Source organism: Daucus carota, chromosome 2 (assembly GCF_001625215.2).
Source record: "Daucus carota subsp. sativus chromosome 2, DH1 v3.0, whole genome shotgun sequence".
In the NCBI taxonomy this organism is placed as follows: Eukaryota; Viridiplantae; Streptophyta; class Magnoliopsida; order Apiales; family Apiaceae; genus Daucus; species Daucus carota.
This window is the reverse complement of record NC_030382.2, coordinates 27,995,547-28,019,957: the sequence shown is the minus strand read 5'-3', so window position 1 is coordinate 28,019,957 and position 24,411 is coordinate 27,995,547. Positions and strand designations below refer to the sequence as shown.

Genomic DNA, 24,411 nt, shown 5'->3' with positions numbered 1-24,411 from the left:
CAAGTGAATAGCTGATATACTTTATAACTCAATATTCTTTTCAACGATAATTCAAGTGAATAGGGGGCGCGGCCTCTGTCCCTTTATGGGGGGCGCGCCTCCTAGTGCATTGTTTAACAATGCTTTCATAATTCATGATTGTTAAGCCATTATTCTCCAAGTAACCCCTATCAAGTGAATGGGGGGCGCGTCTTCCACAGAATCTGGTGGGCGCGCCCGAAATTAAAATACATCACACAGTCTTTTGCATGGAGAAAAGAGTGGCTCTGGGCCTTTTATTAAGGATAACTGAATCATAATATGGCCTTTGGCCCATAGTAAATCTGATAACTAATGCGCTCGAGTACGAAACCGCACCCGTCCCAAGGAGCTGTTAACTCCAAGGGGACATGAAAGGACTAGCAAGGGCCTTAGCCTAAAGAGGGGCGTATGTATACCACTCCCCTAGACTAGGGATGATGTTTTAGTCATTGCTAGTCTACGTAGCCTTTGGCTACTGATAATATTTCTTTAGATGCTCCGCGTTCCAAGGTCTTGGAACGGGCTTTCCATCTAGGTCTTCTAATCTGTAAGTGCCCTTCCATAATATGACCTTGACTCTGTAAGGGCCTTCCCAGTTGGCTCCAAAGACTCCATGTTGGGGATTTTTGTTGTTGAGTACAACCTTCCTGAGGACGAGGTCTCCAACTTGGAAGGGGTGAGCCTTCACTTTGCTGTTATAATATCTAGCCGTCCTACGTTGGTAAGCGGCTAAGCGTAGCTGTGATGTAGCTCGGATTTCCTCAATCATGTCTAAGTATAGTCTTTGACTCACATCATTGTCAATTTGGTCGAAGTAGTCTCTCCTGAGCGATCCTGCTCCAATCTCTATTGGGACCATGGCCTCACACCCATAAGATAGGACGAAGGGCGACTCCCCAGTCGTTGTCCTGGGAGTTGTATTGTAGGACCATAGGACCATGGGGAGTTCTTCTGGCCAATTCCCTTTGCTATCTTCCAACTTTGCCTTCAGAGTGTGCTTGATGATCTTGTTGACCGCCTCTGTCTGCCCGTTGCTCTGGGGATGGTACACTGCTGCGAAATCCTTCTTGATTCCAAGATTTTCACATAGGCCTCTTAGTTCCTTGCTATCGAACTGCTTTCCGTTATCCGAGATTAGCTTGTAAGGGACTCCGAACCTGCAAACAATAGAGTTAAAAACAAAATCCGTTATTTTCTTGGCTGTGATGGTGGCTAAGGGTGCGGCCTCTGCCCATTTGGTGAAGTAGTCTACGGCCACTACTGCATATTTCACTCCTCCCTTGGCTTTGGGGAGTTCTCCGATCAAATCTATCCCCCACATAGCGAAGGGCCAAGGACTAGTCATGCTGGTGAGAGACGTGGCCGGGCTGTTGGTGAAATTGGCGAATCGCTGGCATTTATCACATGCTCTGGCGAAGTTAAAAGCATCGCTCCTCAAAGTTGGCCAGTAATACCCTTGTCTCAAGATTTTCATGGCTAGGGAGTTACCTCCCGAATGATTCCCACATATGCCTTCGTGGACCTCCCTCATCACGTAAGCGCATTCCTCCCCATCTATGCATTTGAGAAGGGGCTGATTGAAGCCTCTTTTGTACAACTTCCCATCATATTCCACATATCTGGCAGCCTTGTATTTTAACTTTCGGGCTTCAGCTTTATCTTCGGGCAGCGTACCCTCCTTGATGTATTTCCAGATTGGGGTCATCCACGTTAACTTTCCACCTTTGTCTTGTATTTCTGTTACCTCAAGTTCGGGGATGCTAGGTACCTCCTGTATCTCTAGGCGGATAACTCCCAATAGGGCCGGATCTTTCTGAGATGCTAACTTTGCGAGAGCGTCGGCATCCCCGTTGAATTCTCTGGGCACCCTGTTTACTTGCACTTCTTCGAACTGATCCAGTAATCCCTGAGCACACCTAAGATATATCGCCGTCTTAGGTCCCTTTGCTTGGTATCCTCCTTTGATGTGCTCGACCACCAGCATGGAGTCGACCTTTATAACAAGCTTTCTCACCTCCATTTCAAGGGCAAGCCTGAGCCCTCCGATCAGGGCCTCATACTCTGCATCATTGTTCGAGAGCCGGAAGGTAAAGTGAGTTGCGTTCAAGAGTCTATGTCCTTCCGGACTTACGAGCACTATCCCAGCTCCCGCTCCCTCATTATTTACTGCTCCATCTGTATGCAATATCCACCAGAGTTCGGGTATGCTTTCCTTGGGGCATGTCTGCTGCGGTGGTAGGTCGGGATCATATTTGATCAGGAGACCAGACTCCTCTCCATCTTCAGGGAATTCCAATATGAAATCTGCTAGGGCCTGTCCCTTGATGGCGGTTCTCGGTTTGTAATCTATGTCAAACTGCCCCAACTCGACTGCCCACTTCATCATCCTACCGGTTACTTCTGGTTTATGCATGATTTGTCGGAGGGGGTACGCCGTCCTAACTTCCACCTTATGAGCCTGGAAGTATGGTCGTAGTTTCCTAGTTGCATGTACCAAGGCATATACTAGCTTTTCCATACTTGTGTAGCGAGTCTCGGCATCTAGCAACCTCTTGCTTACGTAGTAGATTGGGGACTGCCCCTCCTCATCTTCCTTCACCAATACAGCACTTATGGAGTAGTCTGAAACGGCTAAGTAGAGGACAAGCGTCTCTCCTTCCTGAGGTTTGGCCAAGAGGGGTGGTTCGCCCAAGTGCTTCTTGATTTTTACGAAGGCATCCTCACATTCCTCTGTCCACTCGAAATCTTTAGACGCGCCCTTTATGGCCTTAAAAAATTCCTTGCACTTTTCCGACGACTTTGATACGAACCTGTTCAAGGCGGCTATCCTTCCTGTCAGACTTTGCACTTGCTTAACGTTGGCTGGAGACTTCATGTCTAGTAATGCCTTGATCTTTGCTGGGTTGGCCTCTATGCCTCGGTGGTTAACCATAAAACCAAGGAATTTCCCTGACTCCACCCCAAACACACATTTCTGCGGGTTGAGCTTCATCCTGTATTTCCTCAAGATCTCGAACATTTCTGACAAGTGGGCAACATGGTCAGTATCCTTTTTGGATTTAACCAGCATGTCGTCCACGTATACTTCCATTGTCTTCCCAATCTGATCCTTAAACATCATGTTCACCAATCGCTGATAAGTTGCTCCTGCGTTAATAAGCCCAAATGGCATACCAATGTAGCAATATAGACCCCTGTCCGTGATGAAGGAGGTGTGCTCCTGGTCGGGCTCATACATGGGAATCTGGTTGTATCCTGAGTAGGCATCCATAAAGCTGAGGAGGGAGTGTCCTGCCGTTGAATCTACTAGTTGGTCAATGCGAGGGAGCGGGAAACTGTCTTTAGGACACGCCTTGTTGAGATCTGTGAAATCTATGCACGTGCGCCACTTCCCGTTGGGTTTCTTAACAAGTACGGGGTTTGCTAGCCATTTCGGGTAGAACGATTCCTTTACCAATCCTGCTTTCAAGAGGCGATCGACTTCCTCCTGCAGGGCCTCGGCTCTTTCTCCGCTGATGGGTCTTCTCTTTTGTCTAGCACCTTTTTTAGAGGGGTCGACATTCAGGTGATGGCACATAACTGCCGGGTCTATCCCCACCATATCTTCGTGGCTCCAAGCAAATACGTCAAGGCTATTTGTAAGGAATTCTATCAGCTTGCCCCTTATCTCTGGACCTAGTTTGGATCCTATCTTCAGGATCTTGCCATCACTCCCCGGTGTAATTTGCACATCGATCGTATCCTCAGCTGGCCCTGTGTTCTGCACTTGCATGGGTAATCTCGGGTCTAAGTCGAAGTCGAACTGGTGCGGGGTTTCCTTTGGTTCTGAAGACGTATTATCAGAAGCTTTTTTGGGAGGAAAGGGCTCCTCCAATTCCATGACGATCTCCTCTTGATCCATCTTTCTGACTTTCCTCGGAGGCGCCTCTTCCACTTCGATAACCAACTCTTCACATTCTTCGGACGTTGATTCATCGACAAGAGAGGGCTCGCCCTTTTGAGGGACGCGTCCCCTGAGTAGTGGGGGGCTGGGCGCGTCTTCGCTGTCGCTTTCCGGATACTGAACGAGGTAGAGAGTATGGACCGAGTGAAGTTCTTCGTGGGGCGGCACGCCCCTTCTGTCTCGAAAATTCTTGAGTGACCGGCCGTAGCAATCACGAGACTCATATTGAGATCCCTTCACACAACCAACTCCTCCAGGGGTGGGGAACTTCAAAGTAAGATGGTAAATGGAGGTGATTATCCTCATGTCCTTCAAGAGGGGGCGTCCCATAAGTGCATTATGCGCCGAGGGATGGTCGATGACCACAAATTCGGAAATTTGAGTGGCCGCTCGCGGAGCCTCTCCTAAAGTGACTGGCAAGCGTATGGTTCCTTTAGCTTTGATGGCCTCTCCTCCGAAGCCGTATATGTAGAGATTCTCTACGGTCATGTCTTTGTCTGGTAATCCCATCTTCTTGTAGGTGTCATAGTAGAGAATGTTGACCGAACTACCATTGTCAACAAATACTCGATGAACGTTTAAGGTGGCGATGCGGATGGCGACCACCAAAGCATCATTATGGGGATGGTGTACCCACCTCGCATCGTCCTCTGTAAAGGTGATGTCCATGGTTTCTCCCTTAAATACTCGTGGGGCTCTGGCCGACAGATGGTTCACGTTGGTAAGAGGGTAGTCCTTCGCTTCCTTAGCATATTTCTCCATTGCCTTTCGACTGCCTCCCCCTATGTAAGGTCCCCCAAATATGCTCCTGATGCTGCCTTCCCTTACAAACTGAGTATCGCTCTGCTTTTCATCAGCTCTGTCATTCTGTGAAGCACCGAGGCCGCGTCTTTCCGGAGGATGGTCTGTCCTGTACTTTTTTACCCATTCCGTTAGGTATCCTTCTTTGAGTAAATATTCGATTTCCTCTTTCAGATGTCGACACTCGGAGGTGCTATGTCCTGCTGATTCGTGGAAGTCACAATACTTCTTTTTGTCTCTGGCTATATGTTGGGGAATAGGTTGAAGTTTCTGGAACGGCACCTTATCCTTGGTCATCGCATAGACATGTTCAGCTGAGGCTGTTAGCGGGGTATACGCTCCTGACTGTCTCGGAGGAGGACTCCAAGTCCTTTTGCTTTAAGTCATATTTACCCTACCCGGAGAGCGGGCGCGTCCTCTTGGTTCTGGACTGGGGGTGCGATCTTTTCTTTTATATTTAGATTTGGCGATCTCCTTTTGATTCTCGGCCAACGACTGCTCTACTTTTTTGAAGGATTCAGCTGCGGAATAGAGTTCGGACAGAGAGGCCGGGTCCTTCCCTTGGAGATGCTTCCAGAAGTCGGTACCAACCTTGAGTCCGGCGATAAGGAAGTTCTTCAGGGTTTCGTCCGAGGCCCCTTTCACTCCCATGGATTCCTGATTGAACCGCTTGAAATATGCGGTCAGGGTTTCGTTGTCACGCTGCTTGACATTGGCGAGTGTAGTGACGGGTGGAGCGTATTTGGTTGCGGCTTGGAATTGCGTCATGAACATCTGCTGCATACCTTCCCAAGAGGAGATGACTCCTCCTCCCAACTTTTGAAACCATTGTTGAGCGCTGTCCCTCAGGGTCGCTGCTAGGAATCTGCACCTGACCAGGTCGGGGATCTGATATAAGTCCATTTCAATGTTGAATCTGATCAGGAATTCGCGGGGGTCGGCATTCCCGTGATAGCGGAGATCTGCATTCAGGTTTCTGAAACCGGTTGGTAGTTGGGCTTCGCGGACTGCTGCGGTAAATGGTGACGAGATCTGTGGCGCCGTCGTGGCAGCGCTGGCTTGCAGAAGGGCTAGTAACTTCTTCAGGTCTTCGGGGTTGATTGTTCCGACTCCTGGGATGGTCTGGGTGTTTACCGGAGGGGTAGCAGTTGCTAGGTTTGTGTTGGCCACCGTGGTCTGAAGCACGTTGTTGGCTAGAGTTTGGGTAGCGGTTGGTTGGACGATTTGGGTGAGCGTTTGCGTCGGGGAAGTGGTGGACACAGGAATGGTTTGCTGCAGCCTGCAGAGTAGGAATGGGCGGAGTCGACGTGGCTTGTTGATTAGCAGTAGTCATGATTGGGGGTGACGTGGTCTGCTGATTGACAGTAGTTATGATTGGAGGTGACGTGGTCTGTTGATTTGCAGTAGGCGGTCCTTGGGGAGGCGCGTCTCCTTGATTGCCAAGGGGACGCGTCCTTCCCGTGGTTCTTGGGTGCGGAGTGTGTTGGCTCGAGTCACTTTGCGAAGGGAGGTATTCTATCAAGGGTCCCCCTCGACGCCTTCCCCTTGAGTTTGGTATGAGGCCTCCTCCCCTTCCTCGTACTCCTCGGTATGTTCTGCCCGTTCCTGTTTCTCGTCTTGCCTCTGGAGGCGCGTCGTTCCCTTGAGGACGTAGGGGCGCGCCGTTTTCCTGGGGGGGCCTCCCCTGCTCCTGCTCTGCCATTCGCACAATCATAGCCAGGCTGTCCGGGGTGATACCTAATCTTTCAGCCAGGGGTCGGGTGTCTGCGTTTTGGTTGACCGTCTCTTGTCCCGTCCCTCCTGTTTGTGCGGGAGGTGTGGTCACGTCCAGGGGCGCGCCGTTTACGTCATAGACTCCCTGGCTTATTATGGCTCCTGGTGGGAGGTTAGCGTTGGGAGGCGCATCTCCGTATTCCAACATTCGGGGGGTTGGACGTCTGAAACGTCTACGTCCTCTCCTACCATGGCTTTTGGAATGACGCGAGTGTCTGGGGACGAGTTCTTCGAGTACGGACTCCATGGTATCCAACCTTGCATCGTACCTTGCTTGACTTTGTTCCATCCGGTGGAGGGCACTAAGGAGCTCCGTGTTACTGACTACAACCGGGGGTGGGTTGTTCGGCAAAGTGCGGGGGTCCTGAATGTGCACTGGTGAGTATGGTTCTACTGGTTCATCTTCAACATAATAATCTCCTTCATACGGGTCATCATCGTGATTGGCCATCTCTTCCTCTTCGAGATTTCACCTAGTCCCCTCCTTCTAGCGCCAATTTGTTGATAGAGGAATTTGGTGAATCAACAAACGTGAGGTTCGTTGCCGGAATAAGGTGTCTCACGGTGATTATATGACGGAAATCCGCCGTGGGCGGTGGTTTGGAGTGTTTGAGGGTGGCTGAGATCAAGGGAATATATTTCTGCTCTCGTTCTCACAACTCTCGATATATCCCCTGATGTGCCTACGTACCCCTTTATATAGGGGATCAAGCCATACGTAGTTCTATGGAACCAGGAGTCCTAGTTTGATCAGGACTAGGCCTCTTGGCGATAAGGTCGGAGATAGGCCGAAGGCCCATCCTGGAGAGTCCTACTCCTGTTAGAATTAGTCTTGAGTATGACCACCTCAGACTCCTAATCCAACTGGATCACGGATTCAACGATATCTCCACTACGAGAGATAGCATCTACCACGACTCTTATGGAGAAGTTATCTGGGCAAGCCACGACCAACCCCTCGAGGTGCAGGGACATGTCCTCACCTCCCGGTGAGGTCTTCATCTTCAAACAAGGTAGACAAGGAGCCAACTTACACGATCGTCTCAATCCCCCAATGAGGGCTAACTCACCAGAATACAGGATTCAGACATACGATCGGCCTTCACATTACCCCGGAGGGTCTTCAAGAACCATGATCACCTCAAGCCCCCACACGAGGGTTAACTCGGCAGATAGCAGGATTGAGGATTGTAGATCATGCCCGGATGAGCCCGGGAACTATCAGATGAGCCTGATAACTACCAAATGAGCTTGGTAACTGGTCTTCATATCCCTCGGAAGGGTCGTCACGGAGACTCACTCATCCTCCCTTTCTCATACTTATTTCATAATTATGTCATTCTTTAAGTCAAAGGGCGCGCCCTTCACGGGAGGACGCGTCCTTCCCCTTCCTTGCCTTCGTATTCTTCTTACTGGACAAGAGACCGCTCCTCCCGGACCATGTCCAAGGAGGACGCGCCCTCTCCTTCACATAGTATAAAAACGGCCACAACACAGGGCATGATTTCAGTTCCATTCAACTCGATAAAGCAGAACTGTCGATACAGTAGGTACTGGGTAGTAAAAGTAAACAGTGTTTATTTTATGTTGCAAACAGCTGCTAAACTTATGTTGCAAACAACAAATACAAGCATACAAATAATTGTATATATTTTAACAGGCACGTTGATACAGCATAACTAGCGTTACATATCCCACAAATTAGGTGAAGTAGTTTTTGTTTTTGGCTATAAATTGCAGAAGTTCAGTGCTAAAATATAGTAACTCAAAATAGTTTGTAGTATATCCTGCCACATAACCTATCACACTATAAACCTCCTAACAACTATAAAAATATAGGAGAAGTAGTTTTATTAAAGTATTTGAAGGAGGCTATTTATGATTTTAATAATAATCTATTAAAGTATTTGAAAGTCATAAATTTATAACAAAAAGTCTGTTAAAGTTTTTAAAAGTCATTGTCTTAAGAGTCATGAAATTTTTTTGAAATCTTAAGAAGTAAACAAGAGTCATTAAAAATCTATAAAATTACATGTTTTTCTTGACTGCATCTTTGCTTCTAATTGCTGGCAACATGTGGGATTATATTTCGACATGACAGAGGTTGAGCATGCTCCAAACTGGCTATTGAGAAACCTCGATATAGAAACTTTTGATCATCTGATTAATATTGCAACTCTGCTCTGGGGTATCTGGATGGTTAGGAATAAAAGATTATGGGAAGGGAAATGGGTGTCTCGTGCTATGGCCGTTGAATGGAGTTTGAAACAAATAAATGATTAGAAGCAGGTTGTGTCGTCGTTGGTTCACGGAATGAAGGTTGCTACTAATGTACAAAATCAAGAAGTCCCTCAAGGTGAAATCAAGTGGCAACCTCCAGATATAGGGCATTTGAAGCTCAATGTGGATGTTTCGATATATGCAGGTTCTGATTCTTTCACTATTGGAATAATATTACGTAATCATAACGGATTATTTTGAAGGGTAAAACGATGAGATCTCTTGGGAAGGTACAAGTGTTTGAAGCTAAAGCAGTGGGTTTTATGAAGCATTGCTTGAGGTGGTGTCGACTATTTCACACCCTCTTACCTTAGAGACAGATTCTCTTTTGATGGTACACGCTCCGCAGATAATTAAGGGGAAGATATTAACTTGAGGTTGGCTCAATTCTGGAAGCTTGCTAGGACATTCTTTCGGCTAGAAGTAATATTAGAGTATCTTACGTTAGAAAGTTAGCAAATAAGGCAGCGCATGCACTTAATGATTCGAGTTCCTTGTTCGCTCCATGGCTATAATATTTTAGAGGCTCCTCCACTTTAATTCTGTGTTGGCAAACAAGGTAGCGCACTTAATGGCTCGAATTCCTTATTCGCTCAAAAGTTATAGCTGCTCCACTTTGCCGGAGACAATTATGTATGAATCTTTTAAGAATGCTAGTCTGGTTTTTCTGTTAAAAAAAATAGCACTTTTATAATTTCACATGAATAATATTAAAATTTAATACTTAATTAACGAAAGAATTATATAAAAGTATATATATACCTTAAAACATAGGAAACCAAGATGAAGGTACGTAAGAATTGATGATAGCAAGATCTCCCAATAATATTTGTTACAGACAATATTTTGATTAATGTAAGGGAAACATTAATAATTTGTCAAGTAAACGATATTTATTATTTATGCTCCTCATTATTATAAATGTTACTCTAAATTAAATTTATGAACAATTAGTTACATACTAATATTAATGAAATAATTAAAAAACCGCAGATAAATTTTACATCTAATAATTAAAAAATAAAATAAAAAACATTTTATTTAATATCATATTACTAATTCAAATTTGAGTCAGTGAATAGTGCGAGTTTAAGATTAAAAAATTGTTTATTTATGCAAATTTGGAACATCATTTGAGTGAATACGGTAGAAGATTGGGAAGAATCTATGGAAACTTATAATCAAGTACAAAATTAATTTTGTATTAATCAAAATAAAATTATTACTTAAATATACCACCCTATCCAAATGTGGATATGGTCAAATTAAATAACAAAATTATAATCTTATATTATATTGTGCAGGTCCAACTTTAAATCAAAATTTCTCACTTATTCAAGTTTGGAGAGGAGAATTGAAAATAGTTTATTTGGCCTAGTATGTTAAGTTGTGCTGTTAAGGCAGCTGCAGCGAATTTGCTAGTTGAATGGAGAAAGGCTCAAAGCTGAGAAGATGTCCGAGTCTAGTCATGTGAGAGCTCCTGTGACAATTTGTAAATGGGTAAAACCTCAGCAACATTGGGTGAAAACTAATATCGATGCTGCAGTACTGTTTGAAGATATCGGATGCATAGGGATGGGAAGTGTAGTGCGAGGAGCAGAGGCCAATTCCTGGTAGCTCGAAGTATGAGATCGAAGAGAGGGCTTGTTGGATATTAATCTTAAACTAGTTTAGTTGGTTATGTTTTTATTTGTTAGCTGGTTTGGAGGTTTAATCGTGATCTTAGCAGAGTGTTTTTAGGAGCTGTTTGAATAAGCAATAGAGCATTAGAGTTTGTCCAGGAGTCTAGGAGTTTAGTCATTTATCAGTTAGTTTATTTGTAGTCATCTTATGTTTTGGCAAATCATTATATATTGACTTTGCAGTACCAAATAACAACAGTAGCAATGAACATTCAGTTTATCTCTTAAGCATATAATTACAAATGGATGTTCTGTTCCGGTGTTTATTCTTTAGTCTGTAGACTAGTATACCAGCAGTGTGCATATTGAATCATTTACGGCCATTGAAATCTACACTTGGTATCAGAGCGAGGTTATTCTAGCTTCAGGTGAGGCCGTGTTCCAGCGATTGCAAGAGTGCTGCTGTCCTGGTGAACTTGGCCTCACATGGCAGGCTCTTCTGGTAACAGAAGGGATGATATTGCAGCAGGGCTGTTAGGATTTGTAAAGCTGTGATCGGTAAAAACAGATGGTTGTAGGATTACACTTATGGGGAACCTGTTTCAGTGCCTAAGGGTCAATCTGCTAGTGGAGTTGTTGCCTATGGGAATCAAGGTTATTACTACGGTGCACAGAGGAGAAATAAGACATGCCAGATGGGCAAAAACAAAAGGCCAGACGGGACAACCAGACGGGCCATACGGGCTGAAAAGAGTAATTATGGGGACAGAAGGTTGGTTTTGATAGAGTGTGCCAACTGTTTCATGAAATGCAGGAGAGATCATCATGTGCAGTATGGGATGCATGAGTTCTTTCTTTAGTCTAAGTGTCAGATGGGCGTGCCATATGGGCAAATTAGAAGTGCCAGATGGGCAAAGAAGAATAGCCATACGGGCTCAGAAGTAATAGCCATGTGGGCTCAGAAGGATAGCCATACGGGCTCGGTTTAAAAGCCATACGGGCTTGTGAAGAATAGCCATACGGGCTCGATTTAAAAGGCCATACGGGCTCAGTTGATAGCCATACGGGCTAAGTTCAAAGCCAAATGGGTTGATGGCAAGTTTAAGATTAAGGGGGTGATTGTTGGATATTAGTCTTAAACTAGTTTAGTTGGTTATGTTTTTATTTGTTAGCTGGTTTGGAGGTTTAGTCGTGATCTTAGCAGAGTGTTTTTAGGAGCTGTTTGAATAAGCAATAGAGCATTAGAGTTTGTCCAGGAGTCTAGGAGTTTAGTCATTTATCAGTTAGTTTATTTGTAGTCATCTTATGTTTTGGCAAATCATTATATATTGACTTTGCAGTACCAAATAACAGCAGTAGCAATGAACATTCAGTTTATCTCTTAAGCATATAATTACAAATGGATGTTCTGTTCCGGTGTTTATTCTTTAGTCTGTAGACTAGTATACCAGCAGTGTGCATATTGAATCATTTACGGCCATTGAAATCTACAGGGCTTAGTACCTCCGAGGGAGGCTGAAGCATTATGTCTGATAGAAGCATTGTCTTGGATTAAGAACATGAATTTTCGAAGATGTGTATTTGAAACCGATTCTCAAGTTCTGGGGAGAGCATGCAAAGGTATCAATGGAAGATCATATTTTGCAACTATTGTTAGGGATTGTATTGATTTGTTTCACCACTTTGATGAAGTGGTGGGTGTTTTACACGTAGATCTACGAGTGGTGCGGCCCATGCTCTTGCAAGGGTGGCGTATTTTATGTCAGAGTCTAGGGAATGGCAGTTAAATGCCTCTGAATATATTCATCATGTAATTTCTTCCGAAGCTTTACGAGTAATGCAGGTACGTTTTTGATAAAAAAAATAAATATATAAACAAGTAAAACTCACAAATATAACTATATAAGTATCTGATAAGGGCCTCCTTAAATAATAGAAGACTGACTTGGTTGACTGCGGGAAAGCATACTGGCAACAGCTCCCGTCCTATAAATGATCACCTGATAGCGGGAAGGCTTGAACAAAAGCCCGGAGTCGTCACCTCACCGGGGGGCACGTGCTTATCCCAAAGAGACAGAGCTCGAGACGGGGTCACTTGTAAAGATATAAATAGGAGTACTCAAGAAGGAACCAGGTACGCTCAAAATACCAATAACATTTATCTCTCAAAATACTCCCGACTGATTGTCACGCCGGAGGTGCAAATCGGCCAACACCACCCTTTTGCATTGTTTTGCAGGTTACCCACCATCAGCTTCCATCACCTCATCGGACTTACCGCAGACTGACGCCGGAGATACAGGAGCTGCAAATATGGCTTTATCATTTGGCGCGCCAGGAAGGGCGTGGTTGCAGATATTTCTCTCCCTTACCTCTCGAGACCGACCCTTCTCCTGGAAGAATGCTGAGCGGCGACCCCAGAATCTAAGTCTGTTCTATGGACACCAGAAAGGGAAAGATCTGTCCAAGGAGCACCCAAGGGAAGGGAAGGGATCGATCTGTTTTGATGATAGCAAAAAAATAAAATTTGCAAGATCTCAAAGTTTTGGATCTAGTAAAAGTCAACTCACCTATAGCTAACTGCAACAGAAGTCATTTCGCTCCAGATCCATGGAGTAAGCTTGCACAAATTGAGCTTCAACCCGACTCGGTGAACTCGGTAACATGTCGAACTCAACTCGGTTGAGTCATCAACTGAGTCAACTAGTCAATGCCTACATTGGGCTTATTCCGAATGTTCTAAATACTCCATGGTAAGGAATGTGGGTATAAGGACCACATCTCAGGTATATATATGATGTTGAAACAGCCGATATTAAAATTACTAGCCAGCTCTATCAATATTTTGTTGCTAGTACTCATCCTTTGGCACCCTGTGCATACTAATACATCCGGATTAGCTGATTCTAAACTTGTTTTATCAATATATATATGCTGCATTTGGCCAGAAATATTGTTGGCAAGTCCTGCAACTTTTTGAGATGAGTGCTTGTGGGCATACTTATGTTCAAATGGGATCTAAATTACAATTACCAGGAGCAGGCGCGCGCAACACACATTTTCTTGTAGAAAATGTGGGCAAACTTATGTTCATACAGACATTTCTATTTTCGTTGAATATATTCATCCCAACCAACTATGCGTATCTTGTTCGTTTTAATGCTTAAAACACTAACTAGTTCACTTTTACTGCCTCGTCATAGACCTGAAAGAAATTAATTTACCATTAAATGACTAGCGAAGGTGGATTCCTTGATCCCTGGGCACAACCACAGTATCTTATTATCATACAATATATGGGCGGATAATTCTGCCATACATCATATTTCTTTAATACTATGTTTCATTTAATGTAAGCGACTAGGAGAACAGGTTTTGTAAAAACTTTGCCAGCTCAATTTCTAAAGCAGAGCTATTCTCATTTTCTGGCAACTCGTTGAGCCTCCGAGGGACTTGTAACATCTACAAGATCTAGTTTAAACATCCAGGCAACATTCAGTGATCAGTTAGAGCACCAGGTCACTTTATCTTCTGCAAACAACTAAGATATACTGTAGTCCGCTAGAGTATCCCACTTGCGTGCTATACTTGCTCTCGCTAAATTAATGTTCCAGACTGTATATCTTTTTGTGAATACTCCTACTGCTAATTATGCACATTACACTTGAAGTAGTATTTGTCCAATATATGCTCTTACAATAAATTCGAGATAAATTCTATAATCATGCATGTCTATAAGTTGGTCCCTTCGGTATGTGACTATCATATGCCACATATTTCCTTCTAATTTATTTCTTACATTGCAAATAGTATTGGAATGCTCGTGCAAAAATACATAATTTCTCTGTATGTTGTTGGCTATAATGACAGGACAAACATATATTTTCTAGAGCTCATTTTAATGATTCATATTTGTTGCACTCTAGACAGAAATATTGGGAGCTAGTCTCTACAATTCTTAATATTATTGGCAGTCCACCACTCAACTGGGTTCCAGAGGCTTTCATGTTAGCTGACATATACTTAGTTCGGTACTGAGTCTTGCGGACTTATCTATTTCTTTTTTGCGAGGGATATAATATAATGACATGATACTATCAGAAGCTCTGTCGTGGAGTCACAAGCTTCCTGGATCCAACCTTTTATCACAATAACAATATTATGTACTCTTGCGAGCACCATCTTCGATGCATTTAAATGTTTTCAACTACTTTTCCAAGTCTAGCTAAATTCCTACTAATTGTATGGCATCTATTTTGCCTATGTTCTGCTTTATTTCAAGTGTTTGAAGTGGCTGCAGAAACATATTGTCAAAGGCAAAAAGAAGAAGTAACCGAAAGTTCAATTTCAGCTCTTAGCGAAAGAGAAAAATAAAGAAAAATCTATCGAGCCTTAGCCTCCGGGCCCCAACTCCCAAGAGCCCCAGAGTACTTAATTCAGTCTTGTGAGGCATTTGGGTCAACCCTGGCCAGATTACCACTTCGCAGTTCACAGTGTTTGGGTTATTGATTTCTCAAAGATTCAGAATATTCTGTGAGTAGTGAAAGTCAAACAATAAAAAAGAAGAACCTCTTGATCTCGAAAGACATGGCTCTTGCACTTCTCTATTGCCTATTCGGTAATTTGTATCCCCATTCAAACTCAAGTCTGAAGACAATATCGTGCAAATCAGAGGGCTAAGCTCTCAATAAAAATGTATCAGGTCAGATCACTCTTTTTCTAGCAAATGAGAACATATCATAATCCTTTATACATAGTTGCTCAAATTTAGCCTTGCATTAACTTGAGTATTGCGCCAGTCTTTGCCTCATCCTTGGTTATATATGATTGGAAGAGTCCTTATGACACATTGAAAATTCATAATCTCTGGAGCTTAAAAAAAAAAAAGATTTTAAAAAAAAAAGAAAAGAAAAAAGAAAAAGAGTTAAGTGCAACCCAGATGCTAGCGCATGTTTTCATTCTAACTTGCAATTTTTAGTTACTTGTCAATTGTACAACTATTATTTTCTCCTGCATCATGTAACAAATAGGCTTCAATATCCCATGTAGACTATAGTGCAAACTATGCAGCAGTCTACTCTTCTATAAACTTATATCTGTTTTTCGTGAACATATTTAATTGTGATGCACATACTTATCGCAACCATCTATGCATATTTTGTTTGTGTTAATGCTTAGAACATCAACTCGTTCACTATGATTACCTCATCATAAATTTGAAAGATATTTGAGATGGATTATTTTTACTTCCCTGACAGAGCTTGATATTATATTATCCTACAAATAACATGCGGAATAATTCTGCGACATACATTATACCTCTATGATGATATATTTTCAATAATGCAAAGGACTAGAAGAACAAGTTTTGCAAAGAGAATTTCCGCCTCAATTCCTACATGCATTTGAGCTAGCTATAACCTGATTACTACTTTAGTGGCATGCTTACAAGTGCAGGTCATTACTTTGATGAAAGACTAGCTATAATTCTTCACCAGATGGACAACAAAGCAGATCAATGCCATCCATAAATCATTAACTCTATCAAAATGGAATCAAAGACGTTGTAGTACATGCAGATCCTCCAAAACTGTGAAAATGCCACAATTCTATCACAAAAAACGGGCTGACTACCCGCAGACAACAAGTTGTATTCTACCACACAAAAAACGGGCTGACTACCCGCAGACAATAAGTTGTATTTTTCCACAAAACGGGCTGACTACCCGCAGACAACAAGTTGTAATCTCATCACAGAAACGGACTGACTACCCGCAGACAACAAGTTGTATTTCACCAGAAAACGGGCTGACTACCCGCAGACAACAAGTTGTAATTTCATCACAGAAATGGGCCGACGCCTGACTACTCGCAGACAAACAAATAATTATACTCACCCCTTCAGTTCAATTAAAGCGTAACGAAGCATGAGGACCCAGTACCCGTCTACGACATGACGGCACTTACACCCGCCATCCATGCAAAATTACATAAAGGGAAATTCGACCGGGTCATCCCAAGAAACATATCGTACGACAAAGAAACATACCGCAATAAAATTAAAAATACACCTCGATGCGCACCATCATTTGTCTCAAGTCAAAATGGGGGGCAATGTAATACCCCGTCATCACCGAATACAATTTATATCAGACAGCAGCGTACGCAAAAAAGAAGAGATCCCTCACTCAACCCATAAACAGATATCACGCAAAAAAGCTCAACGCTCAAGAAGTGGACAGGAGAACATTACATAACTCAAAAGTTACATACTTCCCCTCCCCACTTCTGGGGGGCAATGACGGCACATAAAGAACAATAACATAAAAAACTCGAAAGATGAACAAAAAGAGGCAACGAAACCCAATACATTACAGGATAACCCGGCCTTACAAAAGGGGAACATCGGCAAAACAACATGATAACGGAAACGAAGATTACAGGGAAACATAAAAGGCCGCGCAGGGCACATTAGGAAAGAAAAAGACAAGCAGAACAAAGTACAGGAGTCACAAACGGAGACGATCACTCCCACTCTTCCATAGGGGGGTGACGAGCAGGAGCGGGCTCCACGGGCTCAACCGGGTCAGTAGCTTCAAGAACCAAATTCTTAACCACGTCACAGGGGATGGACAGCCCAGCAAGAGTCTCCTTAAAATTCTTCTTCTCCTCCTCCCAACGCCTCTCGTACTAGGAAATTAAAGCACCCCTACAACGACAATCATCTTCATGCTCGAGCTCATGACGGCGTTGGAGCTCCCTAAGGGCCTCACGACCACGACATCCTCGGCACACTCTCTGAAGTGACATCCAATGTTATCCCCATACCAGCGGGTTCTTTCAACGCTCATGCGATAACAATCGCACATATCAGCCAAAATAGCATCGCACTCATCCAAGGAACGACTCATGATCACTCTCAAGACGAACAGAAAGAAGCTGGTGTGTCGAGAAGGGAGAGCACATGAAACCTCGAAAGCTACTTCCTTTAAATAGACCGACAAAGGCGGTAGGACCCACCTCAAGAGAGAGCAAGAAACCAACTGCGGAATGGCCAAAGCAACCCACTCACCATTTGCTTCCCCGCATCGCCCAGACGACCAATGCAAAGAAGCAGGGGGGCAATGATAAGGGCCTCCTTAAATAATAGAAGACTGACTTGGTTGACTGCGGGAAAGCATACTGGCAACAGCTCCCGTCCTATAAATGATCACCTGATAGCGGGAAGGCTTGAACAAAAGCCCGGAGTCGTCACCTCGCCGGGGGGCACGTGCTTATCCCAAAGAGACAGAGCTCGAGACGGGGTCACTTGTAAAGATATAAATAGGAGTACTCAAGAAGGAACCAGGTACGCTCAAAATACCAATAACATTTATCTCTCAAAATACTCCCGACTGATTGTCACGCCGGAGGTGCAAATCGGCCAACACCACCCTTTTGCATTGTTTTGCAGGTTACCCACCATCAGCTTCCATCACCTCATCGGACTTACCGCAGACTGACGCCGGAGATACAGGAGCTGCAAATATGGCTTTATCAGTATCATTATTGAAGCATCTGCGGTGAGTGCACTGAGCGGGGAGACAATTGAAATGATAATCTACAGAGGGGCCAAAACTGTTAGGTGTGCTTCTAATGGCAAGCATGTGCCATGGTTGACATGAGCTTCGATTATTAGGTTTCACTATATCACTATCATCACGCATATTTCCCACTAGCACTAGACTTGATTTTGTGCGTAATGTAGTGATGTCTATATGGGGGTTAGTTAATCTGGTTGTTGGGGTAGTTGGTCCCCGAATCTAACCCAAAATCATCTCTTTAGACTCATTATGTTCCTTCCCTTACGCAACAAGTGTGGGGAAACATTCATGACCAGTGAGCCCAAGCCTTCTTTGTTTCTTCTTTTTGCACTCAACTTTGAATCAATGTTGAGATTTTCGTTTTTTAAATAAATATCTAGCTCATTCTCCTCCATTATTGATGCTAACTTGTTCTAATGGTAAAGTGCTACCTTAAAAAATGGAATTGCGTGAAGTTGAAACAAATGATGGGGAATTCGTTATGTCCGTATAATTTGGTCCTACTCTAACTTTTGGTGCCAATTACAATTAGTATCATAAGCAGTGTAACATTTTGTGCTACTATGCATGCGAGCTGCTTGTTCTTTAAGAATGCGACCTTTGCTTTCTTCATCAAGAGCGCGTTGTCTTCTTCTTCATGAATATAGTAAAGGAAAATAATCCTACATTTTTTTGTACATATGTTCTGCTTTGGAACCAATGGCCCTAAGTATAACTGATTACTCCGTCTGTTCCGATAGGTTCTTTACGTTTCCTATTTGCGCGCATCTGAGTCTCTTATAAAGTATAGTTTTATAACGTTTTTCAAAATTATTTGTTTTAATAAAATTAAAACGTCAAACTTTTGAGAGAATTTTTTAAAGAATATTATGAAACTATATTTTTTAATTAAAAGTTTCAAAATGCGTGACAAAAAGTAACTTAAAGAATATGGGATGGCGGAAGAGTAGATTTAAGTTCCATAGCCTAGTTGTGTTGCTCTTCAAGTTCGTTTTTGACATGCAAGAGCAAGTCCAAGTGTGCCTTAAATTAGTGTTCGAAATTAAAATTTAAGTCATTTAAAGCAAATGAGTACTCCAACAATATCCTAGTGGTGCCTTCAAACACCAAGACATGTGACACTTTATTTTTGAGGCACAACTATGCATGTCCTAAACTATTTCTATCAATAAAAAATTAGTTTTCTCTTATTTCAACACATCTTTACATCTCTCTCCTCTCGCCTTTTCATTTCCCTCCGACAATAATTTAAATATATTACTCCCTCCGTCCCGAAAAGATTGAACTGCTTTGATTTTCACGGAGATTAAGAAAAAGGTAGTAAAAAGGTTGAAAAGTTGGTAAAGTGGTGGGACCCATCAAAATTTTAATAATAGATTTGAGATAGTGGAGGAAAGTAGTGAGGGTAATAGTGTTTATATTATTATAAAATAGAGATAGTGGAAGAAATAGTGAAAAGTAGTGTTCAAAAATAGTAAGTTTAATAGGTTCATCCTTTTTGGGACGTCCCAAAAAAGAATAAGTGTTAATTAAAGTGGGACGGAGGGAGTACTATTTTAATAATAAGGCTCAATAATAACACTTGTTGTTGAAGTTGATATATTAAAATGATGTCCTAAATTATTAGGACACTATTTTTTATTATATCTATAAGCATTGTTGGGCTTGCTCTAACCAACCCATCTAAAATTTGAAATATCTGAGAGAGACCTCTTGAAAGTGAAGGGACTTTCACTAACCTGTCATATTAAAGGAATAATTTATTTGAAACCATAAATTAGTATAGGAAATAAATGCATTATTCAGTATTCAAAGGGACCAGCAATCTAATGCAAAGCACACTCCTCCTTGAAGATATACAGATAAGTACGGGAACTTTATGTACTTTAAATATGATACCGAAGAAAAACATTCGATAAATATAAACCAAATTCCATATAAATACCGTTAAATAGCTCATAGCTGCATCAAGCAGACACGGTAGCCAGTATATACTTCTGTTGGAAAAAATGTGGGGTTTTCACCCCCATATTGCAATGTCGATTTTGAGTCATACATTTGGTAACGATTGTTGTGTGTGCACAACTTCTGAATGTATCAGAAGTCACATATTGATATTGCAAAGAAGAGTTTTATATAGCAAAACACTCATGAAGTGTTCACATGTGTTATCAATGTATTGCTCCAACACCTTCGCGCGATATAAGAACATTTTGTATCATCAACGGTTACACAAAAGACTTACATTTTTTTTAAGTATAATTTAAGTTAAAGAAACTTATATAATACTGCGTACCCCAAGTGCCTAGTGGGATTTGGTTAATAGCGCTGGTGTCATGAAATCTTCCCAGTTACGGCCGCTGCTTGCGCCTAAACCTGCGACTTATACAGAGACTTTAATTATTCTTGTGAGTGTTGTCAAACAATTGTTGCATATCCCTTTATCCTGTTTGTTTTTCTTTATTGCTGTCTTTATAGACTTTATGTTGTCCCCATGTACTTAATCTGTACCCGCTTCTCTCTTCACATTTGAACAAAGAGAATCATGTCTGAATGCAGTGAATACATGTTTTTCTGACTGCCTAGTTCCCTGTTGTTGCATTATCCAGTATGTACGCAGACTCCAGTAGAGAAAATAGTCAGACTCCTTAATCAGGTTTGAAATATATGTATAATATAAATTTCACGAATCAATTCGAGTTTTATGATCAAAATGACTTACTAAGCTCATCGCAACATATTTAAGATCATGTCGTACCATAAATATACAAATATAAAAAAAATTACGTACTCCAAAATTTATTCCAGATTCTTTTTCGTAAATTATAGTTGACTGATTACATTTTACACTAATAATAATGAGATCGTCCCATACACATAAATCATTCATGTGTCTGTCACATCATTCGGAAAAAAATTAATATGAAATTTGAGATACTTAATATTACTCGTAAAGGAATTCGGTTCGGTTACACAAAACCCGACTTTTGCTTTTAATATGCAGCAAGAGTAGTAAAAAAGTGGGAATGGCAAACGCACCGCAACAAGGCTCGAAGACTGCACAAGACTTTATTATGCAAATCTTAAACAGGATTAGAGGAGGATAGTAGTGGCTAGTGGGGGTGTGAAATTACACGCTATACCCTCAACTCGCACACCTCCATAAGTAGTCCACAATCCTACATTCTTTTTCCCACACCCTACTCCACTCTGCCTTTGTTTCTGTTAACATTGTTAGGCAAAAATACAAAGATGGGTGTTATCAAGATCTCCTGCATTGCCTCAATCATGCTCCCACTACTCATTTCGTTAGCTGAAGCAAGAATTCCCGGAGTGTACTCAGGTGGCTCGTGGCAAGGTGCTCATGCCACCTTCTACGGCGGCAGTGACGCCTCTGGCACCATGGGTACTAAAATACGCATCTTATTTTTGGCACTAATAAAACGTAACATCCACATTTTACTAGTACTAGTCGTACCAACAAGGGCACCATTTTTAAAATTCGTCTAGGATATCCAAATTTCAAGGGCCGGCCCTGAGTACTACTAGCATGATCTATAAATTTATAATAATATCTTATACCACAGCGTTACGTTTTGTCAGTGCTGCAATTTTCATGTATGAAACAAATGTAACAAAAATTAACAAGTGCTCTGTTTGTGAATATAGGTGGAGCTTGTGGTTATGGAAACTTGTACAGCCAAGGGTACGGAGTTAACACAGCGGCGCTGAGCACGGCGTTATTCAACAATGGGCAGAGCTGCGGGTCTTGTTACGAGATCAAATGCGCCAGCGATCCACAATGGTGCCACCCTGGCAGTCCCTCTATTTTTATAACCGCTACCAATTTCTGCCCCCCTAATTTTGCCCAGCCCAGTGACAATGGTGGCTGGTGCAACCCTCCCCGAACCCATTTCGATCTCGCCATGCCCATGTTTCTCAAGATTGCCGAGTACCGTGCTGGAATTGTCCCCGTATCTTACCGCCGGTAACATTATCTCCCCTCCTCTGTTTTTCTTCTATCTTTTAGGGAACATTTTTTTCTCAAACCAAATTTTTTTAAACGAGCACAAATATTTTTATATTTATTGGTCAAGGGCACATACAATAACATTAGGAGTGAAGGCAAGAATATAATTGTTCGGAAATGTGGATAAATTATAGTATCATATACTTGTAATTTTAATTGAATTGTTGTTGAATATAATATGCAGAGTACCGTGCCGAAAGAGAGGAGGAATTAGATTCACAATCAACGGATTCCGTTACTTCAACCTAGTTCTAATCAGCAATGTAGCCGGTGCAGGAGACATTGTTAGAGTAAGCGTCAAAGGTTCAAGAAGTGGATGGATGAGCATGAGCCGCAACTGGGGACAGAACTGGCAATCAAATTCTGTCCTGGTGGGACAGTCACTCTCATTTAGAGTCACCGGGAGTGATCGTCGAACTTCCACCTCATGGAACATTGTTCCGGCTCACTGGCAATTCGGACAAACATTTTCCGGAAAAAACTTCAGAGTCTAATTTAAAAAATTCGACAAAAAGCTAAAGTTTTGGAAATTTGAATTTTACTCCGATTTTACCCCTTGGCGCCATTTGCTTTACTTTTGGGCCTTAAATTACGGCTAGTGCATGTGTTTAGTATGTTTGTTGGGGATTGTAAGTTTAGGTGGTGTAAGGTTTTGTAATTTTGTTTTTGTTTTGCAACTTTTGTTGTGAGCGAGACTGGGAGAGATGGACTGAGGAGGTCGCAAAAACATGCAGCCCGCAGGCCGCAGCTAGCTAATGAATTATCACCAGTACTTGGTGGTGGCCACTGTAGTAATGTAATATATGAATGAATATAATATACGTTTTGTTTTCACTCATGTAGTTTAAGCTGTGTTTTGTAGTTTGCAGATCATCGTCTTAGGCTTCTTAGCTTCTGGTCTTAAATTCATTGGTATCTTGTGACTAGAAAAGTTTTGTGTTAATAAGCTTCTTAAAAACCGGAGAGATAGACCAGTTTATCCTTGGCCCAGCATCTGAGTTTGACTCTGACTCACCTCGAGAATATCTTAGAACAGATACTCAGGAATTGTAGAACCTGGTGGTCAACAGATTGGAGTTGGGTTAATTATCAAGTTGGTCACTGAAGTAAGCTTAATGTATCAAGTTGGTCACTGAACTCAAAACGGTATCAAGATGGTCACTGAAGTGGCCATAAATATCAAACAAGTACCTTGAAATATGAGTTCAAGTAGTAAAAATATTATTTATAAAGTTTTACACATTATTTTTGAATGTTACCAAAACCAAGTAAAAGATTATGACTTCTAATATTTATGATAAAAAATTTAGATTTTATCAAGTTTATTTATTATTTATTTTTAATTAAAACAAAGAAATAACTATATAATAAAATATAAATAATAAATAAACTTGATAAAATATAAATATATTATTTTAAATACTAGAAGTCATAACCTTTTAATTGGTTGTGGTAACATTTAAAAATAATGTGTAAAACTTTATAAATAATATTTTTAGTGCTTGAACTTATATTTTAAGGTACTTATTTGAAATTTATGGCCACTTCAGTGACCGTCTTGATACCGTTTTGAGTTCAGTGACCAACTTGATACATTAAGCCCACTTTAGTGACCAACTTGATAATTAACCCGATTGGAGTTGGAGATGGAATTATAGTAATGAACCGAAAGATTAATAAACAAAATGATTACTCTTTCGGCAGGAATTCATTCAACTATGCTTAAATTACGCATGCTGGCCTCCAACAGTTTAAGAGGGAATTGGACATGCCTACTCCCTACCACAACAAAGTAAAAAAGAGCCATCATGCGTACATTTTGTTTTTGTTTTCGTTACATTTTTGTTTGCGAGTATTTTACTGAGCTCAGTTCAAATTTTTTTTTTTTTTTTCATATTTTTGAGTACATATTTGTTACGTTCGTTTAGATGAAGTTAAATCCAGCTGCTAACAATTTTCGACAAACTAAATAATATATTTTTTTCTTCGGATCAAGTAAAATTTCTGTTTATCAACCTCCATGTGATGACATAATTTGGATTGATAATGAAGACGAAGCAGAGCATTGGCATTCTTACAGGGTGGGGCTTGGGGGGTAGGGGTGGGGCGGGGGGCGATGTGAGGGAAAACTGAAACTTGTTTCACATGATGGAGTGGTGGTTAGTAACTACTAAGTACTAACAACTTGTTTCCCTTTCAATGACCAATCTAGAAGCTACACACTTTGGATCCCATTTCTTTGTTTGGAAGGAAAAAAAGGGCAAAGCAAAAGCTAAAGCTTTGGATACCCTTCCCATTCTTTACCTTTACTTGTTTTCTTCATCGAGACCATGAATTTCTTCCGAGAATTTCATAGCA

General features: G+C 41.8%; 3 protein-coding genes across 3 annotated transcripts; 1 reads left to right on the top strand and 2 right to left on the bottom strand.

Annotated features, from left to right (window-relative positions):
* Positions 1-493: 493 nt before the first annotated feature.
* On the bottom strand, positions 494-5,062 carry LOC108207284 (uncharacterized). The gene has a single exon (XM_064086809.1). The coding sequence runs from the start codon at positions 5,060-5,062 to the stop codon at positions 494-496; it is 4,569 nt and encodes a 1,522-aa protein (XP_063942879.1).
* A 607-nt stretch (positions 5,063-5,669) lies between these two features.
* Positions 5,670-6,989, bottom strand: LOC108207283 (uncharacterized). The gene has a single exon (XM_017377741.2). It carries the CDS (start codon positions 6,987-6,989, stop codon positions 5,670-5,672), a length of 1,320 nt encoding a protein of 439 aa, XP_017233230.1.
* A 14,217-nt stretch (positions 6,990-21,206) lies between these two features.
* Positions 21,207-22,887, top strand: LOC108205620 (expansin-A4). The gene is made up of 3 exons (XM_017375599.2): positions 21,207-21,429; positions 21,693-22,011; positions 22,238-22,887. The coding sequence occupies exons 1-3, from the start codon at positions 21,276-21,278 to the stop codon at positions 22,545-22,547; spliced, it is 783 nt and encodes a 260-aa protein (XP_017231088.1). The 5' UTR covers positions 21,207-21,275; the 3' UTR covers positions 22,548-22,887.
* The last annotated feature ends 1,524 nt before the right edge of the window (positions 22,888-24,411 follow it).

Excerpts from the sequence above, each read along its gene's own strand:
- LOC108205620 (XM_017375599.2), top strand. The coding sequence starts at position 21,276 with ATGGGTGTTATCAAGATCTCCTGCATTGCCTCAATCATGCTCCCACTA. Across the intron at positions 21,430-21,692 it reads TGACGCCTCTGGCACCATGG|GTGGAGCTTGTGGTTATGGA; the intron begins GTACTAAAATAC and ends TTGTGAATATAG. Across the intron at positions 22,012-22,237 it reads GTCCCCGTATCTTACCGCCG|AGTACCGTGCCGAAAGAGAG; the intron begins GTAACATTATCT and ends TATAATATGCAG.
- LOC108207283 (XM_017377741.2), bottom strand. The coding sequence starts at position 6,989 with ATGGCCAATCACGATGATGACCCGTATGAAGGAGATTATTATGTTGAA.
- LOC108207284 (XM_064086809.1), bottom strand. The coding sequence starts at position 5,062 with ATGACCAAGGATAAGGTGCCGTTCCAGAAACTTCAACCTATTCCCCAA.